At 36.4% G+C, this 26,801-nt stretch overlaps 1 protein-coding gene across 10 annotated transcripts in view; it reads left to right on the forward strand.

Annotated features, from left to right (window-relative positions):
* The window catches only part of MBTD1 (mbt domain containing 1), a 67,805-nt gene that overhangs the window by 30,524 nt on the left and 10,480 nt on the right, over positions 1 to 26,801 (forward strand). For 7 of the 10 annotated variants that reach the window (XM_061143700.1, XM_061143696.1, XM_061143697.1 and 4 more), the window contains 13 exons: positions 338 to 477; positions 1,844 to 1,958; positions 2,786 to 2,871; positions 13,014 to 13,131; positions 16,200 to 16,334; positions 16,620 to 16,708; positions 16,918 to 17,152; positions 17,763 to 17,818; positions 18,156 to 18,260; positions 23,688 to 23,835; positions 24,806 to 24,888; positions 25,164 to 25,398; positions 25,897 to 25,974. In XM_061143700.1, the coding sequence (XP_060999683.1) occupies positions 338 to 477; positions 1,844 to 1,958; positions 2,786 to 2,871; positions 13,014 to 13,131; positions 16,200 to 16,334; positions 16,620 to 16,708; positions 16,918 to 17,152; positions 17,763 to 17,818; positions 18,156 to 18,260; positions 23,688 to 23,835; positions 24,806 to 24,888; positions 25,164 to 25,398; positions 25,897 to 25,974 (1,623 nt within the window). The remainder of the gene's footprint in view (positions 1 to 337; positions 478 to 1,843; positions 1,959 to 2,785; positions 2,872 to 13,013; positions 13,132 to 16,199; positions 16,335 to 16,619; positions 16,709 to 16,917; positions 17,153 to 17,762; positions 17,819 to 18,155; positions 18,261 to 23,687; positions 23,836 to 24,805; positions 24,889 to 25,163; positions 25,399 to 25,896; positions 25,975 to 26,801) is intronic. The other 3 variants (XM_061143702.1, XM_061143703.1, XM_061143704.1) reach the window with 3 other exon arrangements.

A 26,801-nucleotide genomic window follows, 5' to 3' on the forward strand; every position in this document is an offset into this window, starting at 1 on the left:
TATAATCCTTTCAAACATTAGATCTTGTAATGTCTGGCACAAGGTGAGCACCAAGGAAATGTTAGTTGAATCTAACTTACATTTGTGTGTCTTTTGATCCTTTTTAAAGCCTTTCCAGACTTTATTGTCAGTTCTTCTGGAGCCTATAGCCATGGCATCATTCTAATCTTTCCCCTACCTTTTATTTGGATTTTTCTAAAGTAACAGAAGAAACTTTCTATCTGCCTGAAGGAATGTTTTAAAAATTAAAACTTTCAGATAATTGGAGGAATTATTAAACTGTTAGATGAAAATCAGTTTTATGATCATAACACCAGTGTTTTTATTTGTTAATTAGCTACCTGTGAAATGTGTGGAATGGTTGGTGTGCGAGATGCTTTTTACTCTAAAACAAAGCGTTTCTGCAGTGTTTCATGTTCAAGAAGTTACTCGTCAAACTCCAAGAAGGCAAGCATTTTGGCCAGACTTCAGGTAACGGTACAGAAACCTTCTTGTTCTTATATCTGTTATTTCTATGGCTTTCACTGTTTGTCTGTCATTTGATTGTGATTCAGTACACTCCACCTTTGTCTAAATAGCCTGTTAGTATTTTATACCCCACATTTTTAAGAAATATATGAGCTTGTCCATTCTATAAAATTTGAGCAGCTGTTATAAATAGAGAAGGCATACTATCCAAAATAAACTATGAATTGTTTGTGTCTTTTTTTCTAAATAAGTATATATGTAATAAATATCTTTATATATATATACACACACACACATAAATAAATTGAAGCCATTTTCCCCCCTGGTTTTCTTTGTAATTAGTATCAAGCTAGAAACTTTCAGTGTTGGGGGCAGGGAATGATTTACCCTTCAGTGTTATTTTTCCATTATTTTTGGTTTGTACTTTTCATTGCAACCCCTTTGATACCTTGACCGAGGGTATTTGGTTAATCCAACTAACCTTTTTGGAAACAATCATAATACTAAAAGAAAATTGTCTTCCTATAAATGTACATCAGTGCTTACAAAGTGACTGGAATGCCTACAAAACGACTGGAATGCCTACAAAACGACCGTTTAAGTTATTACTATTGTAGCATATAAACAACTTTATAAAGGCATCACATAGCTGGTTTTTGTAATATATTTTATTTGAATGATCACATTTGTCGTCGTCTTCATCTTATTGTAATAAGGTAGCACATAGCACTGAAAGGATTATTTAAGTTCCCCAAATTAAGGAAATACATCACTTAGATGTATTTCTGTATTTCAGATAGACAGTCCCTAAAGATCCTGAGCAATGGTCTGTACCCAAATGGATGGCAGTTTGTCACACTGTGAATTTGGCCCATGATCATTTTGTCATTGATCTTTTGCATTAGCGCTAAAGGTATAAACCTCAGTCACTTGCTGTTTAAACATTGAATTATTTTTTTCTTATATAAATAGTAATGCTTAGCAACCTGCATGAGTGAATAACCACTGGATTTATCTAGTACAAGATGGAATCTGTTATCCACCACAGCCTATAGTTTAACATTTTATGGAATATAATTTTTTATTAATATATTAATTTGCATATTGCTATTTAAGTCTGTGCCAGCTGTGCTACCCATTTTAGATATCTACATTGTAGCAGAATTCCAGAAAACATTTCTCATGTGAATTTTCCTGTATGTTTCCTCTGCTTTAATAATTTTCTAAACCCTCAATGTTTCCTTAAAATGAGTAGTATGCAATCAAGTTAGTTTTCACATTTGGGGGTGGGGAATGATAAAGAATCCTATTTACTTTCACATTTGGGGGTGGGGAATGATAAAGAATCCTATTTACTTAACTTTTCTTGTTTTAGGGTAAGCCTCCAACAAAGAAAGCAAAAGTTCTTCAGAAACAACCTTTAGTTGCTAAACTAGCTGCATATGCTCAGTATCAAGCTACCTTACAAAATCAAGCAAAGACTAAATCAGGTAATATGGGTGAATGCAAGAGGTAAACTATTTGATACTAATTCATCTAGTTTTAATTAATAACATTTTAATTTTGGATTCTATTAACTAAGCTATTTCTGTTCCCTATTTGCACATAATGACACTAGGCTTCTTTCATTTCAGTAAATTATCCTAGAAAAGTATAGTGTTTACAAGTTATGGTGCTTGTGACAGTCTCCTTAATAATACTCTTTTTTATTTTGTTTATTATTTATTTTTTATGCATTGATTCTCTGGCTGTGGACAGTGGGAAACGTTGTGGTGATAAGGCAAAGAAATATGACATTTATTAGGCTTCAAAGGGATTGGGGAGAAGAGAGTAACAAGAGAAGGAGATTGAGGAAAGGATCTTTTCTAACAGAAAGATTCTTAACAGGAGTGCAAAAGCAAGGCAGTAAGTAGGGAGTCAGACAGTAAAGAACGATAGTGAAAGTATTAGGTGGTAGATACTGGATAGAAATTTCAGTGAAGTGTGCAGTTAGAGCTACATGGGAATAAAACACAGGAGCAGTCAGAACAGTGTTTGTTATCCTGAACATATCTTCTTTCAGTTGTTCTTTGTTTCTTATAATTGGAGAGCTCTTGCCTCACTTCCCAAGGAGCATATCTTGTGTGTAGAAAAGTTAAACCGTTTGTTTGCAAATATGATATATGCTAAAGTTCATATTTATTTACAGAAGTTTTGTCTTTATAGGAAAAAACAATTTAGAGGTGATAAATATGTGTCATTTCAATTATAAAGTAATAACCTTCTTACAAATAAAAGATCTGAGAACTCCAATATATCTAAACTTATTTTATTTCAGCAGCAGTCTCCACAGAAGGTTTCAACTGGGGTAACTACATCAATAGCAATAGCTTTATAGCAGCTCCAGTTACCTGCTTTAAACATGTGAGTATGGAATTTTCTGTTTGTGTTGAAATGCTTAATCATCGTTTAAATCTGAAGGCACAGTAGCATTTTTTAAACATCTTATCCTTAGAAGGTCTTTATTTTATACATCATAATGGAAATGTTTCTTTTTTGTTAATTATTGTACTTACTAATAGTTACATAACCTTAAGTTTTATAAATAAAGGTTTCCTTTAAAGACATTGCAAGTTGAAATTATTTTAAATGGGAAGGTGTGAGTCTCATCCAATTTTCACATTAAGTTGAACCATATAAAATTACTTGTTTTGTGTATCAAAAATAGTTGATACTAGCAAAATCATATGGTTCAACCTCATAGAAACCATCCATTGTATGTTACCTAAATTTTTGTGATTTAACTTAATAATTGAGAAGAGGAAAGATCTAGTTTTGTTTGGTCAAGAATATAAAATCACAAAAACAAAGAAGGAACTATTAGCAGTGTAGTATTGTGGACTGAAATTATTTTTTGCAAGATGTTCTTTTTAACAAGTAGATTGTCACAGACATTTGAAGTAATTGAGAGTTATGTTTAAAATGTATCTAATGATAAATTCTTTCCTTTTGATTTAATTCCTTTTGATTCAATTATTTGTGCTTAATTCTCTTCAATACTTTTTTAACCTATAAGTTTTAATTTATATTTAAAGGTTCTATCTGCTACTGACCGTGTATAAGAAGAAAAGAATTTAGAAAGTTAATGAGTGAAGTTTTGTGTACACTTAACATATTGTTAACTTAGGGCTTTCCTATTAAATAATAGCATGTGAACAAAACTGAGCTTGAGTTCTTGCTGTGGAAATCAAAATAAATTTTAATTCATTTGTGGCCAATAAAGGATCTTGATCAAGGCCAAGCCTATTAATTCAGTGGTCGTAATATAAATTAAAGCCGAATTCATTAGTTTGCTAACTTTTCTTTCTTGAAAGTACAGGTGTTAAGCCCTTAGTCAGTGGCCTGCTATCTGAACCAGCCTAAGTGGAATCTTGGACACTTAAATATACTGTAGCTGATATATTTTATTGAAATGTTGGTAGTAGTGTCATACTTGAGAGAGATGTTAAATATATGGCCCCGGTAGCTTTCATGAGAACTACAAAACAGATCTTTAACTCTCCTCTCTTGAGATGGTTCTTTTCTGATACAAAGACTATCAGAATTAGATTAAGTCCTCATTTATAATAACTCTTCCATTGTAGCTTTCTGGAACATTTGTTTGTTGTTTCCTTCTGAGTAGCCTTTATCTCTTTTTCTATCTTTAGTATTTTGGTTTTCTAGGTTTAATACCATAACCCATGTCCAGCTATTTTATATAAGTAGTCAGAATATTTTAAAAATAGTATTTCAACGTCCCAAGATATAATATTTTCTTCCATGTCAATATCTTTGAATAGTAATACTGTGCTAAAGTTCTTTGCAAGAAAATCTCTATTATAATGAAATTGTTTTTTTGTCTTATAAAAAACAAATTGAAATTTTTTACAATTGATAAAAGCAGCTAGCTTTAGTTAGCTGTATAGTTAATAAGGATACTATGGGATCTCTTTTTTCTCATTTACAAGCAAAGTGTCTGTCACCCAGTGCCTTCCTGCTCCACTCATCTTCCTTTACTGTCTTTTCCTTATTAACTAGGAAACATTTTCTATTTTTAATGTCTTAGTGTTTTTCAGTACAAAATGAGTTTGCTTTGTTGCCTTAACCAGCATTTTTATTTGAAGTCATTTGATTGAGAAGGTGAGACTTCCTATTGTACTTGATTTTGTCCTTTAGAGTTGACTCTTCATGGTTCTCCCCCTTACACAGTTTTTGCATTCTCCAAGGAAAATTACTAGCTTTTAGATTTATTGTTGCTAGGAGGAGCTGCAAGCACAGGGTCCTGCCTTGACTCATCAGTTTTCCAGTCTTCTAACACTTGATGCCTGCTCTAACACTTGTTCATCAGTAAAGGCCCCTTCCTCCACACTCTACACCTGCATTGTCTCCAACTTGAGCATAGGTTGAGAGCCTTTCCCTACTCTGAGAGGATTCTATTTTCAAGCATAATTTTTAAAAATATTCAATCTGTGAGAATTCCCTGGTACTCCAGAGATTAGGACTCTGTGCTTTAACTGATGGGTCCCAGGCTCCATTCCTGATTAGGAAACTAAAATCCTGCAAGCCAGGCAGCACTGAAAAAAAAAAAAGTCTAAAAACATGGAAACAGAACTGTTCTGGTTGAACCAGGACTTGAGTGTAGGGTGGTGTCACAACTTTGACTGCCTGCTTCTTTAGCATAACTCAACCTTTTATGCAGTAAGGACCCCAGGTAAATACTTTATATATTCCAGTACTTAAAAATGATTATGATTAGTTCTAAAAGCATAGAATTTCAGTGGAATTCCTCTTTACCATGGTCTGTCTTTAAATTTCTGGAAAGTTTCTGCAAAATATGTCATAGGACAATACTCTGTCTGAATATTGCTGTAATTATGCTTAATGGTTTATATAGTCAATCACTCAGTTACTTTTGACATTCTTTATAGTTATCAGTGTAAATGGAGTCAAGTTTTCATTAAATATATCTACTTAGAAATCTGCATATTATTGCTGTATATGTGATGCAACTTTTTATCTAGGTGATAGTTTTCAGACTTCTTTTTTTTTTTAAGCACTACAATTTCTCTTTTTTCTAATAAACATAGCTAGGATAAAGGAAATTTATACCAGCTGGTCTGGAAAGAGTAGAATGAATTGACTGGAGTCTTGGCACCTGACTCTTGGCTTTCCCTTCTTTGGCAGTGTCTGTGGTTGGAAACCACTAAATTTGGTAATATCATCTTTTAAAAAAAATTTTATTGGAGTATAGTTGTTTACAGTATTTTGTTGGTTTCACGTGTTAGGTAATATCATACCATTTTTAATTATTCCTGAATCATAGGGTCACAAAGCTGTAAATTATCTTAAAAATAATCTAGTTCATCTACTCCATCTCTTATAAATTAAGGAGCTCTTGCTACCTTTTTCAGTAGCTGGATTGAAATTTTCAACTTTGGGCTTTAACCTGCAGTTTTTTTTTGTTTTTTTTTATTTATTTATGGCTGTGCTGGGTCATCGTTGCTGTGCATGCTTTTCTCTAGTTGCAAAGAGAAACTAGTTTCAGTGCAAAGGCTTCTCAGTCGTGGCTTCTCCTGTTGCAGAGCATGGGCTCTAGGACATATGGGCTTCAATAGTTGGGGCAAATGAACTCAGTAGTTGTGGCTCCCGGGCTTTAGAATGGGCTCTAGTAGTTGTAATGCATAGGCTTAGTTGCTCCACGGCGTATGGGATCTTCCCAGACCAGGGATTGAACCCCGGTCTCTTGCATTGGCAGGTGGATTATTAACTGCTGAGCCACCAGGGAAGCCCTTGTTTTTGTTTTGTTTTAATGGTTTTGAATTAAGCCCCTATAGGAAAAACCCTTCTGTGTTTCACCTTAACACAGCTACCAATACTGTACTTCTGATACCAGATGAGTGGGTTTTCTGCCCCATCAAGTATTTCTCTGATACCAGCTGAGTATCCTACAATTTAGTTTAATTCTGACACTGTCTATCTGGAATTATCATCAGATCCCACACTTACAGGCTCAGTCCCACAAGACTGCCGCCACTCCAAATACCAGTTGCAAGTTCCACATTGTCATCTCTGCTTTTGACAGATTAGCTATAAATCAGGGTTCCCATGACCCCTTCTTTGGGTTTGATAATTTGCTAGAATGGCTCACAGAATTCAGAGAAATGGTTTACTATCTTATCATTAAGGATATAATAGAAGAGATGAGCAACCAGATGAAGAGATGTGTAGCACAGGATATATGAGAAGGAGCACAGTTTCCATGCTCTCTCAAGTACACCACTCTCCTAGCACCTTTACTCATCCACCAGCCCAATCCTATGTATTGGGATTTTTATGGAGGCTTCATCACATAGGCATAATGGGTCATTAACTCAGTCTACAACTCCTTTCCCTTTCCTGGAAGATGGATGATGGGGCTGAAAATTCCAAGAAGCTTTTAATCAGAGTTTGATCTATATGGTGACCAGCTCCCATCCTGAAGCTAGCTAGGGGCCCACAAAGAGATGCCTCGTTAGAACAAAAGACACTGCTGTCATCCAAGAAATTGCAAAGGATTTAGGAGCTCTGTGTCTGGAATCAAGGTCAAAGATCAAATATTAGAACAAAACATATGTCTAGTGCTCTTATCCCTTAGGAAATTACGAAGGCTGTGAAACCTCTATACCAGGAACAGGGCCAGAAACTAATCTATTTTTTTATTTCGCAGCTTCTAAAAGCAGTAACCTTATCTTTACTAACTGTGGAAAAATCTTCAAAATACTTCTGCAGTACTGCATTCCAGTTAGGTACCCTATGTTAATGAAATTCACAGACTATTTTCTCCTACTGGCATTTATGTTTGAAACCAAGAGAGTTGTTCTGTATGTATGAAGAATATTTAGCCTTAAAGCATTCTTAACTTTTCTAATGTCATAGTCTTTTAAGTAGATACACTCTATTCCCCATTATTTCCTTATAAAATTAAGTATAGAGAGTTCCCTGGTACCTAGTGATTAGAATTCCATGCTTTGACCGCCATGGCCCAGATTCAGCCCTTGGTAGGGGCACTAAGATCCTACAAGCCATGCAGCATGGCCAAAATAAAAAAAAGATCAAGTAGAATATTTCTTTCAAGATTGCAGGGAGAAATAACATCCTCAGATAAGCAGACGACACCACCCTTATGGCAGAAAGTGAAGAGGAACTAAAGAGCCTCTTGATGAAAGTGAAAGAGAGTGAAAAAGCTGACTTAAAACTCAACATTCAGAAAACTAAGAGCATGGCAACTAGTCTCATCACTTCATGGCAAATAGATGGGGAAACAGTGGAAACAGTGAAAGATTTAATTTTAGGGGGCTCCAAAATCACTGCAGATGGTGACTGCAGCCATGAAATTAAAAGACGTTTGTTCCTTGGAAGAAAAGCTATGACCAGCCTACACAGCATATTAAAAAGTAGAAACATCACTTTCCCGACAAAAGCTATGGTTTTTCCAGTAGTCGTGTATGGATGTGAGATTTGGACGATAAAGAAAGCTGAGCACCGAAAAGTTGATGCTTTTGAACTGTGGTGTTGGAGAAGACTCTTGAGAGTCCTTCGGACTGCAAGTAGATCAAACCAGTCAATCCTCAAGAAAATCAGTCCTGAATATTCATTGAAGGGACTGATACTAAAGCTTCAATACTTTGACCACCTGATGTGAAGAGCTGACTAATTGGAGAAGACCCTGATACTGGGAAAGATTGAAGGCAGGAGAAGGGGACGTCAGAGGATGAGATGGGTGGATGGCATCACCGACTCGATGGACATGAGCAAGCTCCAGGAGTTGGTGATGGACAGGGAAGCTTGATACAGGGTCACAAAGAGTCGGACATGACTGAGCAACTGAACTGAAGCATTACAGCACAGGCCAAAATGTTTCAATATCAAATGTATATGAATCTTAAAAAGCTAAAATCATATGCCTTTAATTATGAATTTACAGACTTCAAATTTCTTTTGTTTGGTACCTGAACTATATATTCTGATGTCAGTTTATTGATATGGTCCTTGCTAAAAGCAGAAATGTAATCATCCTACTTTTTTTTCTCCCTTGAAAATAGTTGTATTTACGTAATTTTTAAAAAGGTCCTTTGCCTCCACAAATAGCACATTGTATTGCTTACATGATGTTTTCTAATCCTCTCTTTTGGTCCAGCTATTTCGAAAGGGATAAAGTTATAAATATTTCTTTGCAACAGGCATTAAAAATATTTTTTGAATATATAAATTGAATATATTAAGGAGAAAAAAGGCTTTTTGTTTGTGTATGTGTGGTAACAATGGTTTATTAGTAAAACTTGGGTCTGTGTTTATTAGTAAAATAGTCTCTTTCAAATAAAACTATTCTTTGTTTTTTTTCCCTAGCTTTAACCATGCATACATAACTCCATTGAAAATAAATATGACTTCACATACTTTTTAACTGAAGGTAGAGTTTTCAGTATGTCATCCTAGATTGCAGAGTTTCTTTCTAATGAAAGTAGAACTTTTTAGTCTCTGGTACTTGTTAGTACTGTAATTTAGCTATTGTGTTGCCACAAAATAAATTCTCTGCGGGAAAGCAGTGGCTTCTGGTAGCATATAATATATAATAAAATATAATAAAAATAATCTGTTTCAAGGAAGGCCTAAGTAACCTAGATTATTTTCATTTAATATTTTTTAAAAATTATGAACTACTTTATGCTTTTCAAATTAGTAACCACTGCTTCCTTTCTCTTTTTACATACACTAGCATTCCATCATTTTTTTTTTAGCTTTATTTATTTACTTATTTATTTTTGGCTGTGCTGGGTCTTCATTGCTACACGCAGGCCTTCTCTATTCTCAGCTAGCAGGGCCTTCTCTCCAGTTGCAGTATGCAGGCTTCTCATTACAGTGACTTCTCTTGTTGAAGAGCAACTAGGATCAAGAGTGCACTAGCTTCAGTAGTTACGGCACGTGCCTGCTTAGTTACCCCGCAGCTAGGGTTCCCAGACCAAGGTTTGAACCCACGTCCCCTGCATTGGCAGGTGGATTTTTAACCACTGGACCATGAGGGAAGTCCAGCATTCCCTCATTCTCAATCTGATTTTCACCCCAAGCATCCCATTTTCTCTTTGTCCTTTCCTTGTACTCCCATCCCCCTTCTATTGTGCGTGCGTGCTAAGTTGCTAAGTGTCCAACTCTGTGACCCTATGGACGGTAGCCCTCCAGGCTCCTCTGTCCATGGGATTCTCCAGGCAAGAGTACTGGAGTGGGTTGCCATGCCCTTTTCCAGGGGATCTTCCCCACTCAGGGATTGAACCCCCGTCTCCTATGTCTCCTGCATTAGCAGGTCAATTCTTTACCACTAGCACCACTTGGGAAGCCCTGCTGCTATGACTCAACCCCAAAAGTAGGTCTTATTATCAAATCAAAAGGTGAGTGGACTTTCTGGAGAAAGAGGGAACTGTTTTATTTTTCTGTTCCTACTTTCTGTCAATTCCAGCAAATGACATTTAGGACTTCTAATTCTCTTCTAGTCAATTTCCTATGTTGTTTTTTCCCCTTTTGGCCATATAATAGCTTATCTTTCTCTCCTAGTTGCACTTTAGTCACCATATGCCTATTAGTCAAAGTATTTTAATGGTGGCTTTTTGTATATTTGGCATATCATTATTAGGATCAATAATAGTTACCAGTGTACAACTTCAGGGCTGACTTCTGCCCGGTTGAATTCTATTACTGCTGAAGATTCTGATTATCAAAAGTTACAAGTTCTCAGCTCTGTGGAGGGAAATCTGTATTTCTCCCACAAAGCATCATGTGTGTAATGTGTCAGCCTTCTGAGAGTCTAAATACTAGCCATCTGGGCTATTGGACTATCTGGGAATGTTCTTAAAGTACAGAAAAAGTAAGAATCCCATCCAGTTACTTTCTTACGGACAGTCAGGTGGAGGTTATCATACATTTGTGTTGGGGAGCCCTCAGCATTTGGATTTGGCCATGACCTGCAGGACCTGATGACAGCTTACCTTGCAGGGAAGGAGAGTCGCTCCCAGATAGCCCTCACGAGTGGCCCTGGAGCAGGAAGTGATGAAGCAGATCTTCCTGGTTTGGGAGGAACCTGAGGTGGACCTCTCGTCCTGAGTCTGGAAGGTAAATTTGTTGTTACCTGTAAATGATGGTTCTGCTAGTCCATGCTATGCCAATCCAGACTTTCAGAGGTATCCCTCCTGCCAGCAAGAGAAGACAGATGACTTGGCTGAAGATGGCTCTCGAGCCCTGGGTCATTTAGTCTTCCACACTTAAGAGTATCCATTTTAAACAAAAGGGCAGCTGTATCTTTAAAATTCCTTTATTATTTCAACACATTGAGCACATACTACGCAGTGATGATTGTGCTCTTTTTTGTTATTGTTTTTGTTCGTTTTTTTTCTTAGAGTGAACCATATGGATTGGTTTAAGAGGGCCTAGCAGAACCACAACCTTACAGGCAAGAACAAATGTCACTTTCTGCTACTTTCTCCTATACCAATCCAGACTGTAGGGACGAAAACATAACATCCCCAAACTATAGTGAGCATTAACTTTATTTTCTAAGTGAGCAAGCATATTGACCCTTGTTTTTTTAATAAAATGTGACTAAAAGTTATTTTCTCCAAACAATTGTTAAAAGACTTAAAAAAAAAAAGTCAGTATGACATTGCCACATCTAACTCAAAAGGGAGTCCTATATACCAAATTCTTTTAGCAGTGTGCTCATCTTTACACACAGCTTGTCAGCATAACCATGCGTCTTCCTTCTTAATGAAAGATAAAGCCCATTTCATAAGATTTGGCAGCCAAACAAAGAGGAATGGATATCCTACCTTAATTTAATGCATACATTCCACTACATCTGTCTGGTGTAATTGGTTTATCCTCACAGAAATTAATACATGGTCTTTGTGTTAATATATGGTAGCTTAATCTGTTACCTGTCTTCCTTCCAGCCTCTCCTTTTCTGATCGTATCTGCTGGCAATAGGGATGGCCCTACAGTCTAGAATGATATAGGGGGAGATAGCAGAACCTGAAGAGTCCATTCTTTCGATTTAAAAATGGCAGAAAGAGGTAGTCATAATGGATGTATTATTTTTTGTACAGCTCAGGAAGATAGATATGTGTATCCTTCCAGAATTAGAAATAGTTGAGATAGGCCACTGTATCCAAGTGCTTGAAGTATATTCTTTGCTTACTACTTAAAGAAATAGCCATAAGTTGATTCTGTGTTTGATTTCTTGACTTATCTTAGTTCAGTATTATTTGACATTTTCTTCCTATCCTTCAGAAATTCCTTCAGCTATTGAGAGCATACAGGTTGAGTACTGTTTTAAGCTAACCCCCTTTTGGTTTAGCGACCACCCAAGATGAGCAGCCTTGCATGGAAGACATTTGCCCAGTGTTCAGATGGACTAGTTTGCGTGACTCTTGGATATCTTTGTGTTTAGCCATCTTTTAGCTTTGAAGCTATTTTGTCTTTTCCTGATTTGTTCATGTTATCAAGTCTTTTACATCTTTACCTAATACTTCTTGTGATCAGGGTTCTGAATTGTATTTAATGAGGAGCTGATTCTCAAGGGCCACAGAGACTGTTTGGTATTATCAGCATTTAAACTCCTAAATTCACTTTGGTTTAATTAGCCATTGCTAAATTCCAAATAATGGTAAACTGCCTCAAATTTAAGGAGTAAAATATAATGGAAATTGTAATTTGGAAACACATTAAATGTTGGCAAATCCCTTCATGATATTCATTTAGTTTTCTGAGTCCCCATCTTAACCATTTGTGTGGAGGCTGATTACTACCAGATCTAACATTGAAAGTTTTCTTTGTTTATTGTAATTCCTGTGTGAGAAATTTTGAAATAATAAATCATTTAACAATTTACCATGTACAACTCTCCAAAATCTCTTTAACTTCACCGTTTTAACAACTTTATCTGGTGCTTTTGCCACAAGTCTGTTGTAACAGACTATATTTATATTCTGCGAACTTAACTGAAGTTGAAAATACAGATAACTAAGTTTTGTTTCTCTGTGTTATTGGAAACCACGTTGCTGATTGGAATTCTTTCTTTCTACTCTTTAGCCAGATCTTTTAAAATTAGAGGTTAAGGTAAAGTACATTCATTCAGTTCATGATAAAACAATGAATTTTTAAGTCAACTTTTTCCTGTGAAACCTAATATCAAGTTTGTAATTTGGCATTTATAAAAATTGCTCTCAAGTCTTATATTTGGGCACTATTGAATTTTGAACTGGATATGGATCAGTTGTAGTATATGTGAATTCTCTTTGTCTTGAGCTTGTCCCTGACACTGGCTTTTTCTAAATAGAATTCTGTGATGCAAGGAATAACAATTATATTTTTAGAAAAAAAGAATCAATTAAATGGTATTTTTAGTTTAATGTTACCATGATTGAATAGTAGTGCTTAATTTTGAACCATGTGTTTTAGACTTGATTTCATAAGATGATAATTTAATAATTTTTATATGACAGGCGCCTATGGGGACCTGCTGGGGTGATATCTCAGAAAATGTGAGAGTAGAAGTTCCCAACACAGACTGCAGCCTACCTACCAAAGTCTTCTGGATCGCTGGAGTAGTAAAATTAGCAGGTGAAAACCGTGCATAATAATTCACTTTAAAAATCACTTCTTTGTAATTTGTAAGAAAGCATATTTATAAATTTTCAAGTATTGCCAAATAAGTATGATAAAGGGCAGAGGTTAGCAAATTTTTTTTCTGTAAGAAAAAAAAAAAACAGTAAATATTTTCAGCTTTGTGAGCAAAGCAATCTCTGTCACAACCATTTAACTCTACTATCATAGCATAGGAGCAGCCAAAGCGATGCATAAATGAATAGGTATGGCTGTGTTCTACTAAAACTTTTTTTATGGGCACTAAAATTTGAATTTCATATAATTGTTACATATCATAACATTACTTTACCTCGAATTGTTTTTCAACCATTTAAAAATGCAAAAACTATTCTGGATGACAGTAGGCCAAATCTGTGGGCCCTATAGTTTCCTCAACCTCTACAGGGAAATACTTCGGAAGGTAACAAAAAGTACTAAAAAAAGCAATATGGTCCATAATATCAGAAGTAAACTAATGATGAAAATTTCATCTATTTTAGGTACTACATTTTCTTCAGTCCCACTTCTTCCATGTATCCCAGCCCTTTTTACATTGTTGCCCATGAAGTAAATGTGTTAGGTATCTACTATGTTAGACCCTGTGGGCAGGTGATATGCAGACTTAAAAGATTTCTTTTTTTGGTGAACTTACATCTGCTAAATATTGAATACATTTTATGACAAGGTGCTTAGTAAGTGGTATGGTAGGATACTGTGATACTTCAGAGGAGGAGCAGCCACTCAGATAATAAGAGGTATCCTGAGATTATTGGAAGAGGTATCTTACTCATCCTACTCTTTCTAGTCTTATCTCCAGCCATCTTCCCAAAAATGCCCTTCCAGTTCCACCCTGTGTACTGCTGATAGACTTAATTTACCTAAAAATGATCTCAATTCCATTTTTCTGTCTTTAGTGGCTTCTTTGTCCTTAAAGAATCAGGATGGTCAGCATTTACAGCTATTACTAAGTTTCACTGTCCACCACTGAACAGATTTTTTATTGTTCCCCGACATAAATGATCCGTTCTGAGATTAGTTTTCCTTCTCTCTCACACAGCATGTTCTGTGTCACCTTCATTCCTTTACTCACTCTCACTCTCTCACTTACCGTATTGAACCTAGTACAGTTCCTGCCTTTTCCATGAAACATTTCCCCAGCTTATGTAAGTGAAAAAGTGAAAGTGTTAGTTGCTCAGTCAGGTCTGACTCTTTGGAACTCCGTGGACTGTAGCCTGCCAGGCTCCTCTGGAATTCTCCAGGCAAGAATAGTGGAGTGGGTAGCCATTCCCTTCTCCAGGGGATCTTACCGACCCAGGGATCAAATCTTGCATCACCGTCAGATTCTTTACCATCTACACCACCAGGGAAGCCCCCAGCTGTACAGACATTCTCTAAATCCCTGTATTATTCCCTGTACCTTGTTTAAAACAGCAATATGTATTTTTTGCTTGATGTTTAAATTTTTGCATATAAATGGCTCTAAAGATCAATGCATTTAATACTCAAGACATTTCTATCTTCCATCTCTGGTTTTATATTTCTGTTATTTATTTCTAATTGCAATATATATTTCATTTTAAGCCACTTTAATGACATTTTAGAAGTGAACCTGTTGTTGATCATGAACCCAGAAATTACAAACGGTTAGCAAGTCATGAGTTGTTCTGTGAATTACTGAATTTTAAAACTAAAAGTTTAATGCTATAAATTTTCAAAACCTAAATATTAACACATGAAAATGCTAACTAAACTTAGCTTCCAACCTGAAATACAAGTTTATTGGGCATTTTTTATTCCACTAAAGACCTTAATGTTTTAATCTGTTATCAAGATAAGGTTTATTAAAAGGAATAAACAATAAAAATACTTTCTCATGTAACTTATTTCACTGAGAGAAAAATATTTTAAATAAGCAAAGAAACAAACACTGTTCGTCAAAGACAAGCTTACAGAGATGACAAAGCTGGTTATAGGTGACTGTTACATACATCAGAGGGTTTTTTGAGGAAGTGATATTTTATACTCTTATTTTCTTTACTGTTGTATGTATTTAATAAAAGTTTGTCTGTTTAAATATTTAAAAGATAAGGTTTATTAAATTATAAACAGTATATATATATATATATATATATATATACTATTTGTTCTTTCCAGGAAATAAGTCTTCCCATTTGTTTAGTGCATGCGTGCTTAGTCACTCAGCCGTGTCTAACTCTTTGTGGCCCCATGGACTGTAACCCACCCAAGCTTCTCTGTCCATGGAATTTTCCAGGAGAGAGTAGTGGAGAGGATTACCATTTCCTACTCCAGGGGATCTTCTTGACCCAGGATCGAGTCTCCTACATCTCCTGCATTGGCAGGCAGATTCTTTACTGCTGCACCACTTGGGAAGACCCTGTTTGTTTAGTACATGTAGATTTTAAGTGATTTCACATATCTTTATTTGTGTTCATTGAACTTTTTTACCTGGTGTTTTTAAATCTTATTTCCAAATCAACAAGACAGAAAAATTTAAACTCTTAAAGTAGCCACATGCAAATTATCTGAAAATAATTTGGTCACCTGATCACTTGGATAAAGCAGTGTCTTTGAAATGTACTTTAACTGGATTTCTGTGACTTAACAAGGTTATATTAACTTACCACAATATTCTTTATTTCCAAAACTATGCATCCTAGTAGAATTTTCTCACTCCTCTTTTTTAGAATTTAAGAAACTATGGGTAGAATTGAAATATATTCAGAGAAATAGGCCGTGCTCTGAAAACAGTTAAACTAATTTCCATTGTTCAAATCGTTCTCAAAGTTTCATCCATATAGCACTAGTGTCATCACTTCTGGGAACTTCTTAGAAATACAGTTTCTAAGACTCACCCAAGATCTGCTAAATGATTTCTGGGATGTGGGGCCCAGCCTTCTGTCTATTCACAAGCTCTGCACCTGTTGCAGATGCTCAATGACATTTGATATTCACTACCAGCAGCTATATTCTGTTTTATTTAATTTGATTTTCTTTTTATGTGGTGACTGCTTTGTTGGTTTCAGGTTACAATGCCCTTTTAAGATATGAAGGATTTGAAAATGACTCTGGTCTGGACTTCTGGTGTAGTATATGTGGTTCTGATATCCATCCAGTTGGTTGGTGTGCTGCAAGTGGAAAACCTCTTGTCCCTCCTAGAAGTGAGTAGTTTCTTTACCCTTACTGTAATTGAAGTATCTGAACTTTAATGCAGTTTCACAATTAATAACATTACAGTGACAAGTGACATAAAAATTAAAATAATATTTTTTTCTTTCAGGTAACTTATTTGCTAGCAAGACATACTTCTTTTCCCTATTTTTGATACTCTTCTTCAGAATTTTAACTGCAGGGAAATTTGTTAGGTTTTTTTTTTTTTAAAGCAAATAACTTTTGAAGCAGTTCTATTCTTTGCTGAAGTATAACTGGTTATTTCTTTTTTTTAGCTATTCAGCATAAGTATACAAACTGGAAAGCTTTTCTAGTGAAACGACTTACTGGTGCCAAAACTCTTCCTCCCGATTTCTCACAAAAGGTAACGACAAGATCTTAGAAAGGACTCAAGTGGCAAATGAGAGCTCTAAAAAATGGAGTAACTTCAAAGCTTTTTAAGGAATTGTTTCAATCAGTGAATCAAATGACCTGTGTTATCTATTGAGTGCACTAGATATTTTTATAGTAGAATACTAAAATTATTTGTAGACCTTTGTCATGAATTCTCAAAAGTTCTGCTTTTCTTTCAAGGTTTCAGAGAGCATGCAGTATCCTTTCAAACCTTGCATGAGAGTAGAGGTGGTTGACAAGAGGCATTTGTGTCGAACTCGAGTGGCAGTGGTGGAAAGTGTAATTGGAGGAAGATTAAGACTAGTATATGAAGAGAGTGAAGATAGAACAGATGACTTCTGGTGCCATATGCACAGCCCATTAATCCATCATATTGGTTGGTCTCGAAGCATAGGCCATCGATTCAAAAGATCTGGTAAGCACCTGTCACAAGGATTCCTGTTGAAAATAACATTCAGGCTAAATTGTACTACTTTGGTATTTTTCTCCACAGAATAGCAAATATCAAAATCAGTTGCCTTGGGCTGCTTATTCTACCTTAATTAGGGAAGGTTCACACCAGAAAATTAAATGTCCTAACCAATTCCTTTATATTCCTTCCACTTATGCTCAAGTAAAAAATAAAGCCCTTTCAAGTGAAAAATAAACTACATTTGTTTTCTTACACTTTTTTATCCAGCCCATTTGAAAGAAAATAGCCTTTCCCTTTCCATTCAGTGTTAGTAGAAATACTAAAATTAAATGTGGTTAGACTTAATACTAAACACTTTAAAACATACTTCTAAAACTGTAATTCCCTAACTGGGGAATTCCCAGCATTCTGATTGGCTGAATGTATTTAATAGCACATGTACTCTAAAGAGATAGAGACTTTTAAAGAATATTATTCACCGTAAATGTAGAAGGCACGTATTTTTGCCATGTTTTAGAGTATACATACCTTGTGAGTTTGAAACCTTCAAAAAAACGTGGTTTTTGGTCTTCTCACAAATGCTGACAGATTAGTATGTAACTTTTCCTTGTAGATATTACAAAGAAACAGGATGGACATTTTGATACACCACCACATTTATTTGCTAAGGTAAGAAGTTTTTATAAAAACCCTCATTTGTAAATTATGTTTGAAAGAGGGTTGTGGGTTTTTTCCTAATATTATGGAAATCACAATTACATATATTCACCTAAAAGGATTAAGACCTTGTAATCCATATGTGTCACAACTATTGATTATAATTATTCTTAAATTCTATTTGCCTGAATTCTCTCTATTCCGTAATGGAAGTTTGAGTTATAATATTAGGTAGGTAGGAGAAGGTACTTGGTATTTTCATCTTGTAAACTTTTTCAAATTGGTATTATTTTAATTATTAAACTGGTAACACCTGTAACAATAGATGTGCTTTCGTGTAATTCTTTAGGTAAAAGAAGTAGACCAGAGTGGGGAATGGTTCAAGGAAGGAATGAAATTGGAAGCTATAGACCCATTAAATCTTTCCACAATATGTGTTGCGACCATTAGAAAGGTAAGAGAATAGGTTTTAAAATATAGAAATGAAGTTATAGGAACTAGTTTTAAAGTAATGGGCTTCCCTGGTGGCTAACTGGTAAAGAATCCGCCTGCCAGTGCAGGAGACATGGATTCCATCCCTAGGTTGGGAAGATCTCCTGGAGAAGGAAATGGCAACCCACTCCAGTTTTCTTGCCTGGGAAATCCCATGGACAGAGGACGCTGGTGGGCTACAATACATGGGGTTGCAAAAGAGTAGGACAGGACTTAGCAACTAAACAACAACAAATAGGAGAAGGAGGCCCCTAACATTCGTTTTCACCTAAAATGTGTGCATCTGTGTCTTCACTGGGGAGAATGTCAGTAGTAATTGCAAGATAAATTTGAATTCTCATACCAGAGGTTTTCTTTGTATATATCTTATTATCAAGATTGTTATCTTGAGTTTGCTACTTTTATTTTATGGAAGTATATCCTAAGTTAAAGGAAGAATATTTATTTAAGTTACTTCCTAGTCAAAACTTGTCCAATACAACATTGTAACAATGCTAGTTTATCCTCAGTTTCCTGTGTTTCCTTTTTGTGCTTTTTTCCCTCCATTGGTAGTACTTTATTGCTTCTTTTCTCTTTTTCCTCTCTTCTGAAACTGTTTATAGAAAAAGATGTAGAAGAGTGGTTCTCAGTTGTCAGTAGGCATTGAAATCTCCTGGAGAACTTTAAAAAATATATATATATATATATATATATATATATATATATATATATATATATATATATATATATATATATATATGACTAAGCCTCTTCTCCAACCCCGCACTCCCATTCTGATTTAATCAATCTTGCATTGGCATTTTTTTTTTTAAGGTCCCCAGGTGATTCTGAAGTACAATCAGGGTTAAGAACCATTGATACAGAATACACTTACATAAAGGTGTAATTAAATTGTGACTTGCATTTCAACACAGTTTTAAGCCTTAAAGTGAAAGTGAAAGTCGCTCATCATATCTTTGCAACCCCATGGACTACAGAGTCCATGGAATTCTCCAGGCCAGAATACTGGAGTGGGTAGCCTTTCCGTTCTCCGGTAGTTCTTCCCAACTGAGGGATTGAACCCAGGTCTCCTGGATTGCAGGCAGATTTTCTAACAGCTGAGCCACAAGGGAAGTCCTTTAAGCCTTAAGCCAAAAGAATTAAAAAGTTATGATGGCTGCCATGTCCTGTATACTTGTGTTCAAGGTCACACAGCTAAACCAGACTGACTCTAAACCCTTATTCCTCCTTTTCACCTGACTAGCGATCCAGACTCCCTGGTGCTATTTAGATTTCCATGACCTACTGTAGACCTGCTCAATCAGAATCATAAGAAAGACTACCCAGATATTTGTATTTGTTTAAAAAAATAATAATTAAAAAGTTCTCAAGGTGTAACTCTTGACAGTCAGCCAGATTTGGGAATCAGCACCATTCTATCATGCTATGTGTGAAAGAAAAATAAGTGTCCAATGAGTAGAATATTAAGCTTCACTCAGAAAATACTTAAAATGAATTCTTGCAGTGCTAGGTTGGTTTGGACTCTGAAAGGCTTACAGTCTTGTAGAACAAGATAAGATGTAGGAAAATGTGTTTAACATACAAGATCAACCATGATTCAAAAATGGTACAAGTACTGTTGGAATTCAGATAAAGAAGAGCATCTTCTCAGAGGAATTAGGAAAAGCTTTGTGGAAGACAGGACATTTGAAAACTTCATTTTGAAGGATGGGAGAAACTGGGCCAAGAAGAGATGCAGAAGGAAACTGTGCCAGGGAATGAGAATATGCACAAAAGCATCAAGAGTGAAAGGTACAGACCACATTTAGGAAATGGTGAAAGGTTCACACACAGTACGCATCAGACAAGTTGCTTTGAATATTCTGGGCCAGGCTTTTTGTTTATAAGGAACAGAAGCCCCCTCGAGTGGGCTTTAGAAAAGTCATTCTGAGGATTCAGTGGGCACGTTCACAGACCTAGAAGGACCCAGGGATGAAACCTGGAAAGGCATGAACTTGGTGCTGTCCTCCACCTCTTAGGGGCCTCTTTGTTCCACCTCTGATCTGTGTCTGTGCCACTCTTCACTCTCTCTCCCTGCTGGTGTCCTGCTACTCAGTCTCCATATGGTAGCCTCTCACCCTTCTGTTGGGCTTCCCCAGTACCTCAAACGGTAAAGAATCTCCTTGCAATTGTGGGATACCTAGGTTCGGTCCTTAGTCTGGGAAGATCCCCTGGAGAAGGGCATGGTAACCCACTCCAGTATTCTTGCCTGGAGAATCCCATGGACAGAGGAGCTTGGAGGGCCACAGTCTATAGTGTCACAAAGAGTCAGACACGACTGAGCGACTTTCACTTCATTCACCCTTCTGTATCACAGCCTTTCAGTGCCAGCTCCAACCCATGGCTTGACTGCTATCTCTCTGTATGTTAATTCTAATTACGGAGAGAGAATCTGAACAACCGAGCCCAGCTTTTTGCGTGGTCCTCTGAAAGTGGGATACGAGCCCCTGATCCACTAAGCTGTGTTCAGAAAGGGAAAAAAGAATCCCGTATGAGTGGAGGTAGTCCTTTCTAGAGGTTTTAGAGCTGTTAAGATTAAAGAGAAAATCAGTACATATATATCCAGTATAGTAGAAATAACTAGGAGAACTGAACATGCAAGTAGACAGAAAGATGATGTGAAATTAATCTGTGCAGTCTTTAATGCTTGATCAGGTTGAGTTTTCATTAGTTGGTAAAGCTTTCTGGCATGAACAGTTCAGTTAAGTCACTCAGTTGTGTCTGACTCTTTGTGACCCCGTGAATCGCAGCACGCCAGGCCTCCCTGTCCATCACTAACTCCCGGAGTTTACTCAGACTCATGTCCATCGAGTCGGTGATGCCATCCAGCCATCTCATCCTCTGTCGTCCCCTTCTCCTCCTGCCCCCAATCCCTCCCAGCATCAGGGTCTTTTCCAATGAGTCAACTCTTCACATGAGGTGGCCAAAGTATTGAGAGTTTTAGCTTCAGCATCAGTCCTTCCAATTAACACCCAGGGCTTATCTCCTTCAGGATGGACTGGTTGGATCTCCTTGGAGTCCAAGGGACTCAAGAGTCTTCTCCAGCACATTTCAAAAGCATCAATTTTTCGGCGCTCAGCTTTCTTCACAGTCCAACTCTCACATCCATACATGACCACTGGAAAAACCATAGCCTTGACTAGATAGACCTTTGTTGGCAAAGTAATGCCTCTGCTTTTTAATATGCTATCTAGTTTGGTCATAACTCTCCTCCCAAGGAGTAAGCGTCTTTTAATTTCATGGCTGCGATCACCATCTGCAGTGATTTTGGAGCCCAAAAAAATAAAGTCTGACACTGTTTCCACTCTTTCCCCATCTATTTGCCATGAAGTGATGGGACCAGATGCCATGATCTTAGTTTTCTGAATGAATGTTGAGCTTTAAGCCAACTTTTTCACTCTCTTCTTTCACTTTCATCAAGAGGCTTTTTAGTTCCTCTTCACTTTCTGCCATAAGGGTGGTGTCATCTGCATATCTGAGGTTATTGATATTTCTCCCGGCAATCTTGATTCCAGCTTGTGCTTCTTCCAGCCCAGCATTTCTCATGATGTACTCTGCATATAAGTTAAATAAACAGGGTGACAATATACAGCCTTGACGTACTCCTTTTCCTATTTGGACCCAGTCTGTTGTTCCATGTCCAGTTCTAACTGTTGCTTCCTGACCTGCATATAGGTTTCTCAAGAGGCAGGTCAGGTGGGCTAGTACTCCCATCTCTTTCAGAATTTTCCACAGTTTATTGTGATCCACACAGTCAAAGCCTTTGGCATAGTCAATAAAGCAGAAATAGATGTTTTTCTGGAACAGAGTACATAGCAAAGGAAAGTTTTAACTGTAAGAGAGGAAAAGTACATAGGGAAGGCTGAAAGCAATGATATTAAGCAACATAGTGGAGATAGAGTTAACGGCTAGGATAAAGCACTGAATGTTTTGGGGAGTTGTTGGGACCCAGCAATTGATTGCCTTTGCAAGGAGCTGGAGAAAGAGTTGTTGGTTTGATGCCCTGTACTAACTCTCAGAGAATATGTTCAGCATGCAGGTAAAATGCAGGCCTGAGATACTGGGAGGGTGAAAAACTCATGATAAAACTTGAGAAATTTTGGCATAAAAGTCAACCATTGAAGAGTGAATGCCATCATGAAAACAAAAGAAAAGGGCTAAAATCAAAAACAAGAGTTGAAGGTGAAAGGATGGTTGCCAAAAAAATGTGAAGCAATGAACACAGAGGTGAGAAGATGAATCAGCAGACCATAATGTAATGAGAATCTGGGAATAAATGTTTCCAAAAATTGAGTAGTCAGCTGGTATGGGATATCGTAAAGGAGGCTAAAGTGTTGGGGAAAAGGCACTGGATTTGACAAACTAGAAGATCATTGCTTCCTGGATAGCTCAGCTGGTAAAGAATTCGCCTACAATGTAGGGAACCCTGGTTCGATTCTTGGGTCAGGAAGTTCCCCTGGAGAAGCGATAAGCTACCCACTCTAGTATTCTTGGGCTTCCCTGGTGGCTCAGACTAAAGAATCGACCTGGGTTCGATCCCTGGGTTGGGAAGATCCCCTGGAGGGGGACATGGCAACCAACTCCAGTGTTCTTGTCTGGATGATCCCCATGGACAGAGGAGCCTGTCAGGCTACAGTCCATGGGGTCGCAAAAAGTCAGACACGACTGAGTGATATGACTTGACTTGGGTCTCTGGGTGAAGAGTATTTAGGAATTTGTACTCTATATACCTTTTTTTAAGTGTGAACTGTTTCAAAATAAAATACTTTTGATGTAACGGGAATTGGGAGACACGGAGAGGTTTGTCTTGAGAGGCAAAGGAAGGACTACTACTTAGATCAGTCTGGACTGTGAGGTCCCTCACATAGTTTCTATCATGGAGGAGCACAGTTACCCAGAGCATGAAAGCGGTAAAGTTGGAGCTTGAGGAAGATGGAAGAAGTTTAGAAAAACTCCACTATGTGATAAATCAGAAGGATATAAGTGAGAGCTCCTACTGAATAAGATTTAAAGCTTAGCCGAGACTAGATAGTTAAATTGTAAAAGAGCACTCAGCCCTGTTTCATGCCACAGAAGAAACAGCCTTGGCCATTGTCAGGAGCATATTTCCCTAGACCTCTAAAATTACTTCTGTGTAACCATGCTTTTATTTCTGGCACACACTGGAATTTATACAGATTTTTTTTTCCATTATAATTTCAGTTATTTAAGAGAATTCAATAAACATTTCTCCCTTTTACGAGATCATTATGTAATAGATTTTGCTTTCTTTTTAGAATGTCACTTACAGGATCATTTTTATAATAGTGGCACCTAATTTTAAATACTTGGAATTCTCTTAATTTAAAAGGTGCTGGCTGATGGATTCCTGATGATTGGGATCGATGGCTCAGAAGCAGCAGATGGATCTGACTGGTTCTGTTATCATGCAACCTCCCCTTCTATTTTCCCTGTTGGTTTCTGTGAAATTAACATGATTGAACTCACTCCACCCAGAGGTACTTTTTTCTAATATATACACTGGGTATTCATCCTTGTTTTCTTTTTACATGGTACCTGTCTACACCATTTACCACAGCCCTAGATTTCTTTTTATTTTTAGCCCTAGATGACTTGCTATATGAAAATATAATATGTATATATAAACATGTGTGTTACATATGTATATGTTTATATCAAGAGCTGTGGGGTGTCTGAAAACATAAAAACCTGTAACCTAGCTAGCTTTAATAAATTAAATTGGTGTAGAATTTTTTCTGAGCATTTGTACATTTTATAATAAGAATTGGTATTCTCAAGCCCTGTTGAGATGATGATGTAGGCTCACAGGGCTATTGCATACCTAAACTTTTTTTAAAAAATAGACTTTAGCCTTTGAGAGAAAGCAAGTTTTCATCTTTAGATTACTGTATGAGGAAGCTCCCTGGCATTCCAGTTGTTAGGACTTGGAACTTTCACTGTCAGGGCCCTGGGTTCAGTCCCTGGTTAGGAAATTAAGATCTCACAAGGCAGGTGGTATTACCAAAAAAAATAAAAATTACCATATGACTTTTTAAAAAATGACACCTTTAAATAGTTCATATGGCTTAACCAGTGATTTTCCTAATTTCAATATCTGAGCCTTGGATTTTTCTCTTAAGAAGAGAAAAGCCAAAAAAGAAGACTATAAAAACAGTATTTGCCCAGTCACTGTTCTTTCTTACAAAGAAAGAAAAATATTACTGAAAAATATTAAATATTAGACTATTCTAAGCCTAGGATTGAAAAGCAAAAGTCTAGTTCTTGTAGGATACATGTGCATCTGTTTCTGTCTAGAAAAACAGGAAGAGCCATATAACAGGGAGTAATTATTGTACTCTACAGCATTAGCTCATGAGATTGTAATGTGTACTGAATTATTTTATATCTGCATTTTTATATTACACTAATATTAAATGAACTTCTAGTTAAACTAGTTGTGTTTTCCAGGTTACACAAAGCTTCCTTTTAAATGGTTTGACTACCTCAGGGAAACTGGCTCCATTGCAGCACCAGTAAAACTGTTTAATAAGGTAAATTTAAATAAACACATACATATTAGTTAAACAGTGTAGGTATTTCCTTTACATAGGAGCTGAAATTTGTTTCCAAACTTTGTTTCATTATTAGGAATGAATGCATTTCCTAACTAGTTCTTACATGCTTCACCTTCATATGTTTCAATAAGGGGTTTTTTTGGTCTAAATTGTTAACTGGTTATGTTACTTCTCTTTTTTTCTTTCTTAGTGATGATGGAGTTATACATTCTTCTTTTCACCAGTGTTAATGTTTTGCTTCTTCATGTTAGGATGTTCCAAATCATGGATTTCGTGTTGGAATGAAATTAGAAGCAGTAGATCTCATGGAGCCACGATTAATATGTGTAGCCACAGTAACTCGAATTATTCATCGTCTCTTGAGGATACATTTTGACGGATGGGAAGAAGAATATGATCAGTGGGTAGACTGTGAGTCCCCTGACCTCTATCCTGTAGGGTGGTGTCAGTTAACTGGATATCAACTGCAGCCTCCAGCATCACAGTGTAAGTTGGTACACAGAAAAGGTGTCCTTTTGTAAAAATCAGCAGTTCTCCAAGGACTGTCTCACATAAATCATCTTGTGAGCTCACGTGACAAGAATATACCTATGTCTGATTGGTTGCCAGGTAAGATCTTACCTGCTAAGACTCAACCATGATATCACAGAATCAGGCCACGTGTGCCATGGCAGTGTGAACTCAATAGTCAGTTGCTTAATGACTATAGAAACACAACATTAAGAACACCCACTGAATTAAACTAGACTTCCTTTAGTGAGTTTAAAGTTACCGGCTAAAATTTGTTAATATGTAAGAAGTGATTATTGAATAAATAATGGTGTCTGTCTGGTATTGAGGTTCATGGTTTTACAGGAACAGGTACCCTTATTTTCGAAGCATTGTGTACTTGTATAAACATCATGGTTTTGGTAAAGGTAGTTCATCTGAATTGTATCAAGAGTTGTAAGAAATTATCTGATATCAATTTTCTTTATTTTTCAGCATCAAGAGAAAGCCAGTCAGGTTCATCAAAACAGAAGAAAAAGACTAAGTCCCAGCAATACAAAGGACATAAGAAAAGTGGGTCACCACATGGTGTTTATGTACATTTCCTAACTTGTTAACCAACTGGGGACTTGGTATCCTTGCATAGAAATGGTATCCCTTGTGAGACCTGATAACTATGCATTCTGTATTATGCTTAAAGGTGCAGTATGCCATAAAAGGCAGACTTTTTCAAAATGAGAAGCACTTGTCTTTGATTGGCAGGAGAAATTATTACCAAATATTTAATAGATGGTAAAGAGTAGAGTCTATTAATGATTTTTGAAGTAATATGTAAAACTGAAAATTAGTCCTTTTAAAAATTTTTTTTATTAAAAATAAAAACAGTTGCTTGGTGCTTACAATAGACTTGGAGACTAAAAACCTATCCTTCTAAATCAAAAAACTCTTTCTAAAATGATACTTAAAAGAAATTCAAGTTAAAAAAATAAAAGAAAAATGAAATTCAAATTGATAGTTAATGAAATCAAGCTTAAGAAAATACTAATATGCTTTCTGACAGTACTTTATCTTACAATGAATGATAACTGGCATTAATAGCCAAAATAATATAAAATATATTGATAGCTCTGATTCTTTTAAAATCTTTCCCCTTCCATCATAGAAAGCTATATATAGATTTTTTCTCTTTGTGAAACTTGTCATGGACTATTTCATCTTAAGATAAAGTTACTTTGGTGGTTGTTTTGATTGGGGACTTAGAGCAGCCACTGCAGTGGTGCTTGGTTTCTTCCCTACATGAAACCCAGATCAGTCTCAACAGTGATAACCGTCAAGACCTATCTCTTACCCTCTTTTATTTTATAGACGTAAGCCTCCCGTAGACCCAGAATTATTGCTTA

The sequence above is a fragment of the Dama dama genome, chromosome 5 (assembly GCF_033118175.1).
Source record: "Dama dama isolate Ldn47 chromosome 5, ASM3311817v1, whole genome shotgun sequence".
Lineage (NCBI taxonomy): Eukaryota > Metazoa > Chordata > Mammalia > Artiodactyla > Cervidae > Dama > Dama dama.